Here is an 18,431-nt window from a genome sequence, read left to right as displayed (position 1 = left end):
GTGAATGTACCAAATCACCAGGCATAATTAAAGGGCTGCAGAACTCGTGAGGTCCCATGGGGTCTACTGGTCCTCACGTACAAGACTATTATGCAACATTAAAAGGATATTTGTGCACTAAGGTGGGCAAGTAGCAACAATGGCAAGTGATAACCAGCAAGAACCCTGCCTTCATAAAGAAACATCAAGGTGGAGGCAATAGAAAGTACCCCAATTGTATGTACCACACAGGTTAGATAGAATAAAGTCCCCTCCGAACCCCACCATTAAACATCACAGAGTAGGGTTATATACTAAATAAAGAACCCATTCAATCTTCGCTGGATACTGCACCTATTATATAGAGTCATAGAGGTTTACAGCATGGAAACAAGCCCTTCGGCCCAACTTGTCTATGCCACCCTTTTTCTTTAAACCCCTAAGCTAGTCCCAATTGCCCGCATTTGGCCCATATCCCTCCATACCCATCTTACCCATGTAATTGTCTAAACGCTTTTTAAAAAGACAAAATTTTACCCACCCCTACTACTACCTCTGACAGCTTGTTCCAGACACTCACCACCCTCTGTGTGAAAAAATTGCCCTCTGGACACTTTTGTATCTCTCCACTCTCGCCTTAAACCTATGCCCTCTAGTTTTAGACTCCCCTACCTTTGGGAAAAGATCTTGACTGCCTAGCTGACCTATGCCTCTCATTATTTTATAGACCTCTATAAGATCACCCCTCAGCCTCCTATGCTCCAGAGAAAAAAGTCCCAGTCTATCCAGCCTCTCCTTATAACTCAAACCACCAAGTCCCGATAGCATCCTAGTAAATCTCTTCTGCACTCTTTCTAGTTTAATAATATCCTTTCTATAATAGGGTGAACAGAACTGTACACAGTATTCCAAGTGTGGTCTTATCAATGTCTTGTACAACTTCAACACGAAGAATAAACATGTAGAATAAAGTTCCCTCTACCTTGTCCTATCAAACACAACCAGGCAGTTACAGCACAGATTATATATAGAATAAAGTTCCATCTACAATGTACCAACCAACACTCTCAATGCAGTTCCAGCACAGATTAGGCAGCATTAAGCACATTGTGGACAATGTGCTTTAGTAATAGAATAAAGTTCTCTGTACATTGTCCAATTAAACACTCCAAAGGTAGCTATAACATGGGTTAGCACAGTTGTGTCACACTTTTGCATCAACTCCACTCCTCTCCACCACCCCCCCCCCTCCTCCCCCCCCCCCCCCCCCCCCCCCCACCCCGACTGCCCCCGCCTGAGTTTGGGTATTACATGAGTTAGAAACAGATAAGATTCTACACCGTCCCATTAAACACTCCCTGGGTTCGATACAGAGGAAAACTATGTCCACGCTTTTGCAAAAACATGCTCCAACCTCAGAAGAGCACAGTGCCACCTGCTTTCTGGTCCACTGTAACATGTCTCCATTCCCACACTTGCAACTTGGCCAGCGGTCGAGATATTTAGTTGTGCAAAATTTGCTCCTTACCGGCTCACTTTCTTTCAGCAGAGGACAGATCTCCCTTGTTTCATCCACCAGGCACATTTCCTTGATGGCATATCCACTGACACAAAATGCATCGTACCCTGTTCCGAGCAATAATGAGCAGAGGAGGTTGCTGAAGTCAAAGCAGTTTCCTTTCTGACGTTTCAGGACAGTGGTCGGGGAAAACAAATAATCTGGCTGTCAGAAGAGACAAGAAAATAAACATTCAGCATGCGTCTAAAAAGTCAAAATTAAAAACTCGCAAGCTCGAAGTCAAACCATTTACAATACACAAGAATTGACATGAAGCCATTCAGCAAAATAAATAACAAACTCAGAATAAGCGTGGCACAATGTGCATTTTTCCTTTTTGATTCTAAGTGAGCGTTGCCAAATAATTTACCATAACCGTTAGCCACATTGGCCACGCTTGTGGCATCTCTGAGTTAGAAAGAAATAACTTTATATGGCACCTTTCACAACTTCAGGATGTCCCTACATTAAAAAGACATATTAGTGTTGAAGCATGGACTGTCTTGTGCTCTGTACTTACGGCTACGAGGAATGGAGCAATGATTGCCCCAAATCAACTACATACAGACAGAGTGGACATTCAGTCCATCAGACTGGGTCTGAGAACTGGCCCCAGAGGTTAAAGGACACAGGTTTGACCCACTTGTTACCTCATCATCCACAGTTAAATAACTTCACATGTATCTGGAAATCATATATATATATACATATATAGAGAGAGAGAGAGCGAGCAATATATCTATACAATCATAATGGAATTCTGGATTGGTTGGCAGAAAATGCCTTTTTGAATTTACGTTTCTAAAAATGACTGGATCGATTTCCCCAGGGAACTGAGTGGTATGTTTGCCACCCGATGTAAAACTGAGCCAGGTCCAATCTTCAGTCAGTCCTTGAGTTACCTGATCTGGAAGCAAGGGTGCTGCAATTGGCTTCAGTGCTCAAGAAAGGGAAGAAATCAGCCCTCTGATTGCTATCCAGTGATTTTGGCTGGAAGAGATGGAAGTCAGCTGAAGAGAGTGCCCGGCTGCATTGCCCTGCATAATCAAATAGCTTGCCACTACTAAGTCACTACTAAGGATCGTTCTGAATAGTTGTTACTTGGCTTTAATATTGGAGAGTAATTTGTCACTTTAAATCCATTTCCTGTGCAATGAAAGAGAATGGGAGGAATTGGAAAATGTCAGGCTATTTCTGACCTTGTTTAGATATTGTAGGTATGATGATTTTTTTTAAAATTTGATTTATTATTGTCACATGTATTAGTATACAGTGAAAAGTATTGTTTCTAGCGTGCTATACAGACAAAGCATACCGTTCATAGAGAAGGAAACGAGAGAGTGCAGAATGTAGTGTTACAGTCATAGCTCGGGAGAAAGATCAACTTAATGCAAGGTAAATCCATTCAAAAGTCTGACGGCAGCAGGGAAGAAGCTGTTCTCGAGTCGGTTGGTACGTGACCTCAGACTTTTGTATCTTTTTCCCGACAGAAGAAGGTGGAAGAGAGAATGTCCGGGGTGCGCGGGGCCCTTAATTATGCTGGCTGCTTTGCCGAGGCAGCGGGAAGTACAGACAGAATCAATGGATGGGAGGCTGGTTTGCGTGATGGATTGGACTACATTCACGACCTTTTGTAGTTCCTTGCGGTCTTGGGCAGAGCAGGAGCCATACCAAGCTGTGATACAACCAGAAAGAATGCTTTCTATGATGCATCTGTAAAAGTTGGTGAGAGTCATAGCAGACATGCCAAATTTCTTTAGTCTCCTGAGAAAGTAGAGGCGTTGGCGGGCTTTCTTAACTATAGTGTCGAGCTGTGTCAGCTTGACTCAGTTATCAGCACACATGTCTTAGTCAGAAGATAGTGAGATCAAGCCCTATTCCTTATATATCTAAGACAAATAGAAGTTATGATTGTATGTCAGGAGTGTTCATTGCCAAGGCCAGCACACCCAGTTCATAGTGCTCCTAAGTTTCACGCGTTACGTTTCCTTTCAATATCCCCTGAATGCATTTCAGAGAGATCCATAATTCCTATGGAGAACAACATGCTAATATACAGCTCCTTCAAAATACAAACGATTATGGCCCAGGAATTCAGTCGGGATTCTCCTAGTCTTTCAACTTCACCTCCATGGTTGGACTGGCAGAACTCCCAGGGAATCGGCCAAGACCCAGCAGAGGTTATGAGAAGCAATCATGTAAATTGGACATGTTTTCACTGAATTACATTAACATTGCAATGAAGTTACTGTGAAGTTTTCACTGTTAAGGGGTAATGTAATTGCTGGTTTTACAATTCTAAAGGATCTAGATAACGTAGATCATTATCCATTATTTCACCTTGTCCAGAGCAGTAGTGTCAGAGGACAGGGATTGTTTTTGGAGTGAAGTCAGATCCAGCATGCATGTATAGAGAGTACGCTTTTGCCAAATCAGGATGAACCTGATTTTGTGTACTTGTTGAAAAGGTGACCAAAGTAATGGATGAGAATGTCTATGTGTGTGATTTATATAGAATAGAATCATAGAATCCTTATAGTGTGGAAGGAGGACATTTGGCCCATCAAGCATGCACTGACAACAATCCCACCCAAGCCCTATCCCTGTAGCCCCCATATTTACCCCGTTAGTCCCCCTGACATTAAGAGGCAATTTAGCATGCCCAATCCACCTAACCTGCTCATCTTTGGAATGTGGGGGGAAACTAGAGCACCCTGAGGAAACCCACGGTCTCACGGGGAGAATGTGCAAACTCCACACAAACAGTAACCTGAGGTCGGAATTGTACCCAGGTCCCTGGTGCTGTCAGGCAGCCGTGCTAACCACTGTGCCACCATGCCCCAAAATGGATTGAGGTTTAAAAATCAGCCATTATCTCATTGAGTGGCAGAGTGGCAAGGAAGGCTTGGAGGATTAAAGACCCTACTCCCCTCCATCACTGGGGTTTTCCTCACATAGTGTCTGGGTCAGTTGTAGACTCATTAACAGAGATTGATTGTTATAATTAGCCAACAACTCCATGTATCTTGTGGCTAGCAGGATGGTAGAAGCTGAAATAAATGAATGATTATCTTTTTCAGATCGTTGAACGGTGGCACAGTGGTTAGCACTGCTGCTCACAGCTCCAGGAACCCGGGTTTGATTCCCAGCTTGGATGACTGTCTGCACGTTCTTGCTGTGTCTGTGTGGGTTTCCTCCGGGTGCTCCAGTTTCCTCCCACAGTCTGAGATACATGCTGGTTAGGTGCATTGGCCATGCTAAATTCTCCCTCAGTGTACCCGAACAGGCGCTGGGGTGTGGTGACTAGAGGATCTTCACAGTAACTTAATTGCAATGTTAATGTAATTCTATTTGTGACACTGATAAATAAATAATGATGGTGAGAAGGACCTTGAAGCTGGGCAGCCATCAGAGCACGTCCATCTTCAAAGAGGCAGCAGCCTGGAATGGAGGGTAAGTAAAGGAGAGGGCCCTTCAAAATGGAGGCACCCTCTCTCCAACATTTTTTTTTATTTATTCATGGGACATGGGCATCGCTGGCTGGCCAACATTTATTGTAAGAAGTCTCACAACACCAGGTTAAAGTCCAACAGGTTTATTTGGTAGCAAATACCATAAGCTTTCGGAGCGCTGCTCCTTCGTCAGATGGAGTGGAAATGTGCTCTCAAACAGTGCAAACAGACACAAAATCAAGTTGCAGAATACTGATTAGAATGCGAATCCCTACAACCAGCCAGGTCTTAAAGGTACAGACAATGTGGGTGGAGGGAACATTAAACACAGGTTAAAGAGATGTGTATTGTCTCCAGACAGAACAGCTAGTGAGATTCTGCAAGCCCAGGAGGCAAGCTGTGGGGGTTACTGATAATGTGACATAAATCCAACATCCCGGTTTAGGCCGTCCTCATGTGTGCGAAACTTGGCTATCAGTTTCTGCTCAGCGACTCTGCGCTGTCATGTGTCGTGAAGGCCGCCTTGGAGAACACTTACCTGAAGATCCAAGGCTGAATGCCCGTGACTGATGAAGTGCTCCCCCACAGGAAGAGAACAGTCTTGCTTGGTGATTGTCGAGCGGTGTTCATTCATCCGTTGTCGTAGCGTCTGCATGGTTTCCCCAATGTACCATGCCTCGGGACATCCTTTCCTGCAGCGTATCAGGTAGACAATGTTGGCCGAGTTGCAAGAGTAGGTACCATGTACCTGGTAGATGGTGTTCTCACGTGAGATGATGGCATCCGTGTCAATGATCCGGCACGTCTTGCAGAGGTTGCTGTGGCAGGGTTGTGTGGTGTCGTGGTCACTGTTCTCCTGAAGGCTAGGTAGTTTGCTGCGGACAATGGTCTGTTTGAGGTTGCGTGGTTGTTTGAAGGCAAGAAGTGGGGATGTGGGGATGGCCTTGGCAAGATGTTCGTCTTCATCAATGACATGTTGAAGGCTCCGGAGGAGATGCCGTAGCTTCTCTGCTCCGGGGAAGTACTGGATGACAAAGGGTACTCTGTCCGCCGTGTCCCATGTTTGTCTTCTGAGTTTAACACCTGTGTTTAATGTTCCCTCCACCCACATTGTCTGTACCTTTAAGACCTGGCTGGCTGGAGGAATTCGCATTCTAATCAGTATTCTGCAACTTGATTTTGTGTCTGTTTGCACTGTTTGAGAGCACATTTCCACTCCATCTGACGAAGGAGCAGCGCTCCGAAAGCTTGTGGTATTTGCTACCAAATAAACCTGTTGGACTTTAACCTGGTGTTGTGAGACTTCTTACTGTGTTCACCCCAGTCCAACGCCGGCATCTCTACATCACAACATTTATTGCCCATTCCTCGTTGCCCTTGGAGGGCAGTTGAGAATTAACCACATTGCTGTGGTTCTGAAGTCACACGTAGGCCAGACCAGGTAAGGATGGCAGATTTCCTTCTCTAAAGGACATTAGTGAACCAGATGGGGTTTTTCCAACAATTGACAATGATTTCATGGTCATCAGTAGATTCTTAATTCCAGATTTTTTTTTATTGAATTCAAATTGCACCATCTGCCGTGGTGGGATTTGAACCCGAGTCCCCAGAACATTCGCTGGATTAATAGTCTAGCGATAATACCCCAAGCCATCGCCTCCCCATTGTTTTAAATCTTAACTTAAAAATTGATCTTGCAAATGATGATAGTGTCCCTTTAAGAAATGCCTTTATATTATGTTTCTTGTGAAGGGTATGTTTAAAATTCAGCTTTGATTTACACGGTGCCAATTTGTCTGCTATACAGGCGGCTCCATGCTGAGAATGCAGAAGAATAATTGGTTTTAGATAATGGTGTATTCGTTTTAATCTGAGTTAATGTTTTTTTGTTTCAGTTCATTTCCCCCCTGGGGTTTCAGAGAGGGGTTTTGGTTAGGTTGATTGACAGATGCAGAGTCATGTGAGTGGGTGGAGATAAGCTTGCAGGAAAACACAGTTCTCTTTGATTTTTAAACAGTGAGTTTCTGCCTGGTCCTGAAAGAAGCAAGAAAACAAAGAACAAAGAACAAAGAAAATTACAGCATAGGAACAGGCCCTTTGGCCCTCCAAGCCTGCACCGACCATGCTGCCCGACTTAACTAAAACCCCCTACCCTTCTGGGGACCATATACCTCTATTCCCATCCTATTCATATACTGGTCAAGACGCCCCTTGAAAGTCACTATCACATCCGCTTCCACTACCTCCCCCGGCAACGAGTTCCAGGCACCCACTACTCTGTGTAAAAAACCTGCCTCGTACATCTCCTTTAAACCTTGCCCCTCACACCTTAAACCTGTGCCCCCTAGTAATTGACTCTTTCACCCTGGGAAAAAGCTTCTGACTATCCATTCTGTCCGTGCCTCTCATAATCTTGTAGACTTCTATCAGGTCTCCCCTCAACCTCCGTCGCTCCAGAGAGAACAAACCAAGTTTCTCCAACCTCTCCTCATAGCTAATGCCCCCCATACCAGGCAACATCCTAGTAAATCTTTTCTGTACCCTCTCCAAAGCCTCCACATCCTTCTGGTAGTGTGGCGACCAGAATTGAACACTATATTCCAAGTGCGGCCTAACTAAGGTTCTATAAAGCTGCAACATGACTTGCCAATTTTTAAACTCAATACCCCGGCCGATGAAGGCAAGCATGCCGTATGCCTTCTTGACTACCTTCTCCACCTGCATTGCCACTTTCAGTGACCTGTGTACCTGTACACCCAGATCCCTTTGCCTATCAATACTCTTAAGGGTTCTGCCATTTACTGTATATTTCCTATCTGTATTAGACATTCCAAAATGCATTACCTCACATTTGTCCGGATTAAACTCCATCTGCCATCTCTCCACCCAAGTCTTCAACTGATCTATATCCTGCTGTATCCTCTGATGGTCCTCATCACTATCCGCAAATCCACCAACCTTTGTGTCGTCTGCAAACTTACTAATCAATCCAGTTACATTTTCCTCCAAATCATTTATATATATAAAGGTGTCTCTCTCTCTGGAGGCTGCTGTTTGGGCTGACTGAAGACAGATCTCTTTCTGTCTCTCTCTCTCTTTAGAGGCGTTTAAAGGCTCTAGGACTGTTGACAAGTAAAAACAGGTAAGCCTGTATTGCTTGCTCGCTGATTTTGAACAGGAGTTTAAGTCTAAAAGAGGAATATTGCTTAAATTGAAACTAATAGAGATAGGTTAGCAGTTAAGAGTTGTATCTTGTCACGTTTAAGTATTTCAATTGGTAAAAGTTAAGCTAATTCATTCATTATAGTTAAACTGCATTGTTAAAATAAAGCTTTGATAAAAGCTGCCTGGTGTGTCAGTAGAATCACACTTAGAGTGAAGCACCTTATCCTCACACTAACACCAAATTAGAAAAACAGTTGGGTCTAGTCGGATTTCATAACATACTTTAAGGTTTCTGTTCTGGTATCCTAACACAGGCCACAATTGTGAATGCGGGGGGGGGGGGGGGGGGGGGTCTACTCAGCCGCCTGTGGCCACTCCTGCACTCAGGCAGGAAGATCCCAGTCAACCTTCTTTAATTGGCCTTAATAGATTGCTAATGAGTCATGTAGGTTGCCAGCTCTACTGCCCATCCCATTTCTGAAAAATGACCCGGAGACAGGTTAGAATTAAGGAACTGCTATGCCTGCCACTGGAGCTACTTTGTAACTCCCACCCATCTCCATTTCCAGCCCAGACAGGAGTTCAAAATTCAGCCCATAGAGTCATTATGTGTGCTCTTCCTAAGTGAACAGAACCTGAACCAAATCTCTTTTGTTAGCCTGTGGGTTACAACAGTGGACTGGGAGAATCCCTGGAGAATTTTAGGTTTCAAAATGCTGCAGTGATTGGTCCAACTGGCTGCCACATTAACAATCTTCAGGATAGCTAACATTCAAAACAAAGGAACATGTATAGGTGGATGAGGATTACATTTAAATGCTCTAAAAACTATAAATGAATAAATAGACATTCAACTGAAATACACAACAACAACTTGCATTTATAAAGTATTTTAACATACTAAAATGTCCTGAAGCACTAAATAGGAGTGTTACCCAACAAAAGTTTACACCTTGCCACCTGAAGTGGTGTTAAAACAAAGGATCGAAAGCTTTGACAATGAGGGAGCATTCTAAAAGGGAAAACTGGCTGCAGAGATTTAGGGAAGAATAGAAGAGCTAGGCGTCCTGAAAATTGAGGATGCATCAGAGATCTTGGAGAGTTGAGGTGTAGGGCTGGAGGAGATTACAGATTGGGAGAGACCATGGAAGGAATTGAAAACAAGGATTAAATTAAAAATCAAGGCATAGCTAGCTCGGATGATGGGTGAATGGGACTTGGTGAGAGTTAGGATACAAGCAGGTGAGTTGTGGGTAACCTCACATTTGCAGACATTGCAAGGTCAGAGACCAGCCAGGACAACACTGATATAATTGTGTCCACAGGTAACAAAGGCATGGATGAAACCTTCAGAAGCAGATAATTTGAGGCAAGGGTGGAGATGGGCAATGCTACAAAGGTGAAAGTAGTCTCATTGATGGAGCGGATACTAGATACACAGACTATCTTACAGTCAAACAATTTGATTAAGCTTTAACAGTTGCAGGGAGGTAGATGGAGTTGGTGACTAATGAATGGTGTTTGTTGCGGGGAGTGAGTCAATGGCTTCACTCTACCCAATATTTTGTTGGATGTTGTGAACTAAGAAGGATAACTTACCATGGTCACACTCATATAGGATGTCTTTTGTGACTATAAGAGCCATTCCAGTGCTACAGGAAGGATAGAAATCTGATTTGAGGGTTTAAATTAGGAAGTTGGGGGAAAGTTGGGCACGCATTTTAGAGGCAACAACACATTCAAGGTCTTTGGGAGAGGAAAGGGAGCAAACATTCTGTATGCATCCTATGCTCCTCTAACTCCATGTTCCCTGTTGCCACAGCTCTCTCACCAGCGACTGCTCTTTTAATTATTGTACCCTTATCCTCTTGAGATCTGCCCAATATATCTGCCTTGTCATCTGCCTTGATGCCATCAAAATTCTCCTTTAAAGCACTTGTATTTAACCATTTTATTTGTGCCCTTACTTTTTCATGTTTGGCAGGTGCTCTTTGTTCAAAGTGCTCAGAAATGCCTCTCTCAATATTAGAAGTACTACAGGAAAGGTAAGTTCTTCATGTTATCAGAAATTATGGCTCCCTGAGGAATCTGCTGTTTTACACTAATGATTCTTTCAACCGAAAAAGGAGTTGCAATGTGAGATTTCTTACCACGTCATAGATAGGATCTAAAGAATCTACTATTAAAAAGTCGGACACAAACTGGGCACATCCTTCCCAGTTGTAGAGTTCCTCATGCTTCAGCAATGTTGGGCGGAGAGTGGTACTTACAAATTTCTGTTGACAGAAAGGAAAATTAACTTTTTGGCTTATTCACGTCATATTTTATTACTAATAAAATAGACTTGTACACATTCATTATCTCATTCATAGCTGGTTTAAGATTTATGAACCTCCCATTCTACATTCATGCACAACACTCAGCGAAGAATTGCATGTTGAAGATAGATTGGACCAGCAAAGCCCTTTACCACCCAACCTGCCCTGTGTTTCATGGTGGCAGGAAGCATCTCGCCATTGGCCAGTGGGGGGATCTTCTGGTCCCACCGTTGTCAATGTGGTTTCCAGCCGAATGCACCCCTCACAGCCATGAAACCCACAGTGGGGGTGCACCGCCAGCAGGACTGGGAGATCCTGCCAGTGTGAATGGCCGGAAAGTTCAGGCACATGAGTCTGTCCTCTCACAGCCAGAGAATTGAGGTCACCTTAGACAGAGAATAAGGCCTACTTGTGTTCAGAGATTTCAGTTCACAAATGGCCATCCAGGTAGACAATTCAACCCACGTAATCTGTCACTGGTCAGTGAGTTCAGTCTGTCTGTGAACACAGAGCACAGTCCTTTTTAGTTATTCATGGCATGTGATCCTTGAGGCTACAGATTGTGATGGAATACAAGTCTACTGCTGCTGATGGCCCATAGCATCTCAAGGATGCCCAATTCTTGAGCTATTAGATCTGTTTTGAATCTATCCCACTGAACACGGTGCTAGTGCCACAGAACATGATTGAGGGCGTTCTCAGTGTGAAGGTGGGTGTTCCACAAGGACGGTCCACAAGGACGGTCACACCACCAATACTGTCATAGATAGATGCATCTGAGACAGGTAGATTGGTGAGGACAAGGTCAAGTTGGTGTTTTCTTCATGGTGGTTCTCTCACCACCTGCTGCATGCACAATCTGGCAGTTATGTCCTTCGGAACTCAACTATCTGAGACAGTGATGGTGTTACCAAGTCAGTTTTGGCTCCAGACATTGAAATCCCCACCCAGAAGACATTCTGTGTCCTTGCTACCCTCAGTGCCTCTTCTAAATAGAGTTCAACATCAGCTGGGAGGGCATTGGGTAGTAATCAGCAGAAGGCTTTGTTGCTCATTCTGACCTGTGACTTCAAGGGCGTCCATAGTCAATGTTGAAGACTCTGAGGGCCACTATCACTCTTGTGGGTCAGTCCTGCTGTTCGTAAGTTCATAAGATATAGGAGCAGAATTAGGCCATTCAGCCCATCGAGTCCATTCCACCATTCAATCGTGGCTGATAACTTCCGCATCCCTATTTTCCTGCCTTCTGCCCATAACCTTTCAACACATTACCAATTAACAATCCATCTAACTCCTCCTTAAATTTACTCACTGTCCCAGCATTTGGGGTAGGGAATTCCACAGATTCACAACCCTTTGGGAGAAATAATTTCTCCTCAACCCTGTTTTAAATTTGCTACCCCTTATCCTAAGACTATGACCTCTCATCCTAGAATGCCCCACCAGCGGAAGCATCCACTCCATGTCTACTTTATCCATACCTTTTATCATCTTGAATACCTCAATTTGATCTCCCCTTATTCTTCTAAATTCTATAGAGTATAGGCCTAAACTGTTCAATCTCTCTTCATATGACAAACCCTTCATCTCTGGCATCAATCAAGTGAACCTCCTCTGAACTGCCTCCAATGCCACCATATCTTTCTTCAAATACGGGGATCAAAACCGTGCACAATACTCCAGGTGCGTTCTCACCAATGCCTTGTATAGTTGCAACAATACTTCCTTCCCATTATATTCTATTCCTTTAACTATAAATACCAACATTCCATTTGCTTTCTGTATTATCTGCTGTACCTGCATGCTAGTTTTCTGTGACTCATGAACAAGGACACCCGAAGTTTCTCCCCATTTAGATAATAAGTCGCCTTCCCATTTTTGCGACCAAAATGTATGACCTCACATTTATCCATGTTAAACTCCATCTGCCACATTTTGGCCCACTCTCCTAACCTATCTATATTCATTTGTAAGGTTCTTATTTCCTCATTGCAATTTACTGGCCTGCCTATTTTTGTGTCATCTGCAAATTTGGCTACAGAGCCTTCTATCGCTGTATCCAAGTCGTTAATATAGATTGTAAATAGCTGGGGCCTAAGGGCCGAACACTGAGGCACCCCCACTAGTTACTTCTTGCCATCCAGAAAAAAAACCATTTATCCCGACTCTCTGTCTTCCGTCCATCAGCCAGTCACCTATCCAAGCTAATAAACTACCCCTAATCCCATGTGATCTAACCTTGTGAATTAACCTTTAGTACAGCAACTTATCAAATGCTTTCCGGAATCCAGATATACTACATCTACAGGATCCCCATTATCCACTTTGCCTGTTACATCCTCAAAAAACTCTAGCAAACATGATTTGCATTTCATAAAACCATGCTAACTCTGATGGATAATGTTTTGACTTTCCAAATGTCCTGATATTGCTTCCTTGATAATTGATTCTAACACTTTCCCAATGATGTGAAGTTGCTGGCGATGGACTGGGATAGGCACAGTAAGTAGTCTCACAACACCAGACTCATCTGATGAAGGAGCGGTGCTCCGAAAGCTCGTACTACCAAATAAACCTGTTGGACTTTAACCTGGTGTTGTGAGACTACTTACTGTATTTTCCCAACAACAGATGTTAAACTAACTGGTCTGTAATTTCCCAGATTGTCCCTGTTGGGACGAGACATGATGTGGAGATGCCGGCGTTGGACTGGGGTAATCACAGTAAGACGTTTAACAACACCAGGTTAAAGTCCAACAGGTTTATTTGGTAGCAAATGCCACTAGCTTTCGGAGTGCTGCCCCTTCGTCACGTGGAGTGGAGAAATGCTCACAAACAGGGCACAGAGACACAGACTCAATTTACAGAATAATGATTGGAATGCAGTCTTTACAGATAATCAAGTCTTAAAGGTACAAACAATGTGAGTGGAGAGGGCATTAAGCACAGGTTAAAGAGGTGTGAATTGTCTCCAGACAGGACAGCCAGTGAGATTCTGCAAGTCCAGGCAAGCTATGGGGATTACAGATGGTGTGACATGAACCCAAGATCCCGGTTGAGGCCGTCCTCATGTGTGCGGAACTTGGCTATCAGTTTCTGCTCAGCGACTCTGCGCTGTCGTGTGTCATGAAGGCCGCCTTGGAGAACGCTTACGCGAAGATCAGAGGCCGAATGCCCGTGACCGCTGAAGTGCTCCCCAACAGGAAGAAAACAGTCTTGCCTGGTGATTGTCGAGCGGTGTTCATTCATCCGTTGTCATAGCGTCTGCATGGTTTCCCCATGTACCATGCTACGGGACATAGCCAGGAATGGTGTTGGACAGATCTGGATCATTGGTTGTAAGGTATGATTTTGTAAGTATAACTGTATGATTATTAACTGACTAATCTGCGGGCTATCTCTCCCAATTTTGACACAAGTTTCCAGATGTTCTTGAGGAAGACTTTGCAGGGTTGACTGAGTAGGGTGTACCTTTGTCATGTCCAGTGCCTAGGTCAATGCCAGGTTGTCTGCCCAGTTTTATTCTTGTTATCTTTTTTCACAGAGATTCCACAGAATTGTTCCATCATAAAAGGGGGCCATTCAGCCCATTGTGTCTGCACTGGCTCTCCATAGGAGCTATTTATCTATTGCCACTCCCCTGACATCTCCCCATAACCTTGTACATTCTTCCTTTACAGATCACCTCTAAAGCAATGAAAGTGCACACACAGAATAAATCCTGTGGGCAAAGGCCTTTCACTTAGGCAAGCAGGCAATTGTTCTCAATCAGTATTTAAAGGCTTTCCAACCTGTCAACTTCACAGCTTCATCAAGCCCTGCTATTTTGTTACTTTGTTGACCCTGGAGAATTTCAGATTGCTCAAGAAACCCATCCACTTGCTGTGAAATTCAGAATTCAGGGTTACATGTCCATTTAATTTCCTTATATATTAAAATATCAAACCCACCATCCCCATGCAAGTTTTCCACCCAGTCCCAAACGTGAACTATTTGGATGTGAAAGTCATGAGTTCACGCTAGATTTCCGATACATTGGCATTTTTGATGTTTGGAGGAGAGGACAAAACTTCCAAAAGGTCAACCAACAAAAGCAACATTTTAACATTCAGTTTAATGATATGAGTCACCTGGAGAGGCAGATCTAGGAGATGGGGATATGTCAGCAGTTGTTGCATGACTGACTGGTAACTCTAATGATAATTATACATCCCTTGCTACCTTTCATGGTTAGACAACCAAAGTGTGACATTCGTGGTTGATAAGTATGAAGGATATGCGAGAATACCGAAAATTATAATAGATAAGACATGATGAATGTTTATCTAACACATGAAAGACTTTTAAGAAGTTCACCTACAGACTGGCAGATATTATTAATGTTTCACTAAATTTTCGTCAGCAGTCTAACAATTATCTCATCCTCTCTCCTTCCCTATCCTTTCCCAGGGTGATCCACCTCCTTCCCCTACAATAGGTGGAGTACAAAAGATTGCACCATTGGCAAGGATTTCATTTTGGGGGTGAAATCCAGGTTGTGCAAGGTGTGGAATTCTGCAATGCATAATTTTCACATAGTAATTTAAAACTATCAAGCCTTTGTTAAAATAGATATTAAAGGGTTTTGGTACGTACATGTTAATGAGTTTATATGCTAATATCACACAACAAGACTTCGCCCACTTGTCTCTCAAATACAAAAAAAAATCCAGTCACGTCCATGTGCATAACTTGCCAGCCGAAAGAAAATGCACTGTTTCAAAACACCATATATTTCTGACATTGTAAATTGACATCACAAAATACTGGAATGTACAAAGATGTTTATCACTGTAACCTTTATTTCCTGTTTCTTTTATCAACACTTGGCTGTAGGTGTTAAAGTTTCATTTTAATTTGCACTTAATTTCAGCACAAATAGTTAAAATTCCACATTTCGCTCATGTGATTGGAAAAGCTTCTTGAAGTGAGGTTTTGCAATATGATTTCCAGGTGCCACCATTTTAAATACCGGGAAAGCTGAAATGCAACTCCCACGAGGGCTATCGTGTATGGGGAATGCCCACAAGGCTCTGCAATAGCACTGCCGCTTTGCCCACATGTGTACCACAGATGTGATTGCTGTAGCATGTCACTGAAGAAACTGATGTTCCATATTTGCTGCCATAATTTTGTTTAACGCCCTGAAGTCTATTCTCCTGCGCTGCTTGCGTGAAAGCGTGAAATTAGGAAACATTTGTTCACACAGAGAGTAGTGCAAATCTGGAACTCTCTACTCCAAAAGTCTGTGCATTCTGGGCCAATAATTTTCAGAACTGAGGTTGATAATGTTTTATTGAGTAAAGGTATTAGAGAACATGGATCAAAGACATGTGAATGGAATTGAGATATCGACCATCCATGATCTAGTTGAATGGTAGAACAGGTTCTTAGAGCTGTTCTTATCTTCTGTTGTTATCGTCCTGAGTTTTCTTTCTCCTGGATGCACCCACCATGCAACTTCTCAGCTGACCTTGCTGACATTTGCGCTTCCAACAGCAAGCCTTTAGCGAATTGTGGAATGTCTCGTTCTGGAAAATGATGTAGAGATGTCGTTCTGGAAAACCCAGAGAAGCCAACAGTAAGCTGGCTGACCCAGTGTAGCAGCCTGTGACTGCTTGACTAGAATAGAATCATTGAAAGGAAACCAACTGCAGATAAACATCAGGCCAGAAATACAAACACAGCAAGATGACATAAAAACTGACATAGAAATTGGCGTAAAAACAAGGTATACTGGGATTACCTCAGTCCAAAACAGTCTGCCTGGAGACAGGCCCTTTGCAAGAGTCGAACTTAGACAATTGAAAACCAAAGAAGCACCAGGACACATTAGCATGTGTAAAAGGATAGCTGTGCATTTACTGGGAAATAAATCATCACTAAATACATGGGACAGACATGTATCAGTGAAACAAAAGATTTGATGCATATTAGAAGCTGAAACTAGACATCTCGGTATGTAGCACATAAACACAAAGGGTCCACCATTGAAACCCATCAACAATGATGTGAAACTAATCAGGCCTAAGCACTGATAGGCCAAATCCTCGGAAGATTCTGAAGGTAGCCAGACAGGTATAAGAAACCTTTGCTAGCAGCGTCTGAGAGAAAACCACCTCTCCAGCTTGCCCAGAAACGCATTAGGACATGACAGCAACATGAGCAGCTTGCCTCCAGACCAGAGAGAGAGACACAGAGAGAGAGACAGACTTGAGAGTTCAATGGATTGACGGAATCAAGAGGATCCAGGATAGTATACGAATTTCTAAATGTCACAAGTAGGCTTACATTCACACTGCAGTGAAGTTACTTTGAAAATCCCCTAGTCACCACACTCCGGCGCCTGTTCGGGTACACTGAGGGAGAATTTAGCATGGCCAATTCAGCTAACCAGCACATCTTTGGACTGTGGGAGGAAACCAGAGCACCCGGAGGAAACCCACGCAGACACAGGGAGAACATGCAAACTCCACACAGACAGTGACCCAAGCCCGGAATCGAACCTGGGTCCCTGGCACTGTGAGGCAGCAGTGCTAACCACTGTGCCACCATGCCATCCTATCATGATCAATTAGCTAATTGTTAAAGTTGTAAAACTTAAGTCTTTTACTGTTTGGAATAAAGTTGTGAATTGGTTGTTTACTATTGGTTCGTGTGCGTGATCCTTTTGCCTGATATATGCAGAGGTGTTTGAGTAAAATCCATTATACACAATGTTGGTTGAGTGAGTCCGCAAGATATGAGAAAACCCGGACATACCAGGATGATACCAAATTCCCAATCAGCAAAGCCTGGTAACCCCCTTACAACTGCCACCGACAGTTTCAAAGTTTCTCAGTTTTGAGATTCTAGACTATGATCGAAACATCAACCCCTCCCACACATAATGCTCCAGGAGAAATCAATGGCCAGTGTATTGGCGAAATGCTGCATCATTTGTTAACCATTATTTTAACTATTGGTTCTATGGATAACTGCAGTACCCATTTTATGGATGTATTATTCAGCAATGTAGATGTTCCGGGGCTCAATCCAAAGTTAGTGCTGAGTTACTTGATCTCAGCCTGATTTCTGAAGCTGCACTACAATCCTCAGTGTCTCCTGCCTGGGAAAGAAACAAAGTTCAACTAGAGATTCCATCTTTGAATTCTCTTGGGAGTCACCTGATGAATAATGGGCGTGGAAGAACTATGACTCAAGACGCAGCTCTGTGGTAATGCTCCCTACAGCCAAATGTCCTGATAACACTCACTGTATTGACTCACAGGTGAAGCATGGACACTTGGGTGAAGACCGAGGGAATGATGTGCAATGAGAAGTCAGGAGATGAGAGAACAAAATTGAACAACACATACGTTTGGCAGTTCTCTAGTTCTGGAAAAAGTAAAAACTTAATTTATTTTTTAAATGATCTATCACAGTACCCCCCACCTTTATTTCTTGCTATCAGAACTCAGGAAAATAAATACCTGAACTCGACATTCGTTGAGTGGGTAAAGGAACAGAGGCTTTCTGTCCGGGTACATATAAACGTACTGTCCTCTGAAATTTTCGGCATATTGCAGCATGATCTTTTCTTTGACAGTGTTTTCTTGATAAGATGTTGGGTAGTTCAAGGTGCCTAGTTCTAACTCGAGTACTTCCCTATATCAGGACAACATAAGAAGGAAACAGCTTACATTTATTGAGTGCCTTTCCAACCTTAGAATGAGTTTTCTAGACAATGAACGCAGCTGCAAGCTGTCACAAACAGCAGCGAGATAGTGAGCAGTTTACAGAATCAGAGAACATTGAATGGTTACAGCACAAGAGAAGGCCTTCAACCTGTTGGGGCCGATTTTACCAAATCGGCTCTAAGTGCTGGGTGCGGTTGTAAATCAGACCCGCGCCCGGCAGCCGCGCTCCAGCGCCCCATAC

General features: G+C 43.4%; 1 protein-coding gene across 1 annotated transcript in view; it reads right to left on the bottom strand.

Annotated features, from left to right (window-relative positions):
• ccdc135 (coiled-coil domain containing 135) overlaps nucleotides 1–18,431 on the bottom strand; it is a 75,604-nt gene that overhangs the window by 55,158 nt on the left and 2,015 nt on the right. The window contains exons 2-4 of the mRNA XM_078233242.1: nucleotides 17,984–18,158; nucleotides 10,305–10,430; nucleotides 1,508–1,702 (exon numbers count right to left, since the gene is read on the bottom strand). Of these exons, the coding sequence (XP_078089368.1) occupies nucleotides 1,508–1,702; nucleotides 10,305–10,430; nucleotides 17,984–18,158 (496 nt within the window). The remainder of the gene's footprint in view (nucleotides 1–1,507; nucleotides 1,703–10,304; nucleotides 10,431–17,983; nucleotides 18,159–18,431) is intronic.

Source organism: Mustelus asterias, chromosome 18, assembly GCF_964213995.1.
Source record: "Mustelus asterias chromosome 18, sMusAst1.hap1.1, whole genome shotgun sequence".
NCBI classification, from domain to species: domain Eukaryota; kingdom Metazoa; phylum Chordata; class Chondrichthyes; order Carcharhiniformes; family Triakidae; genus Mustelus; species Mustelus asterias.
Note: the sequence above shows the minus strand (reverse complement) of the source record. Positions and strands in the feature narration are given on the sequence as shown.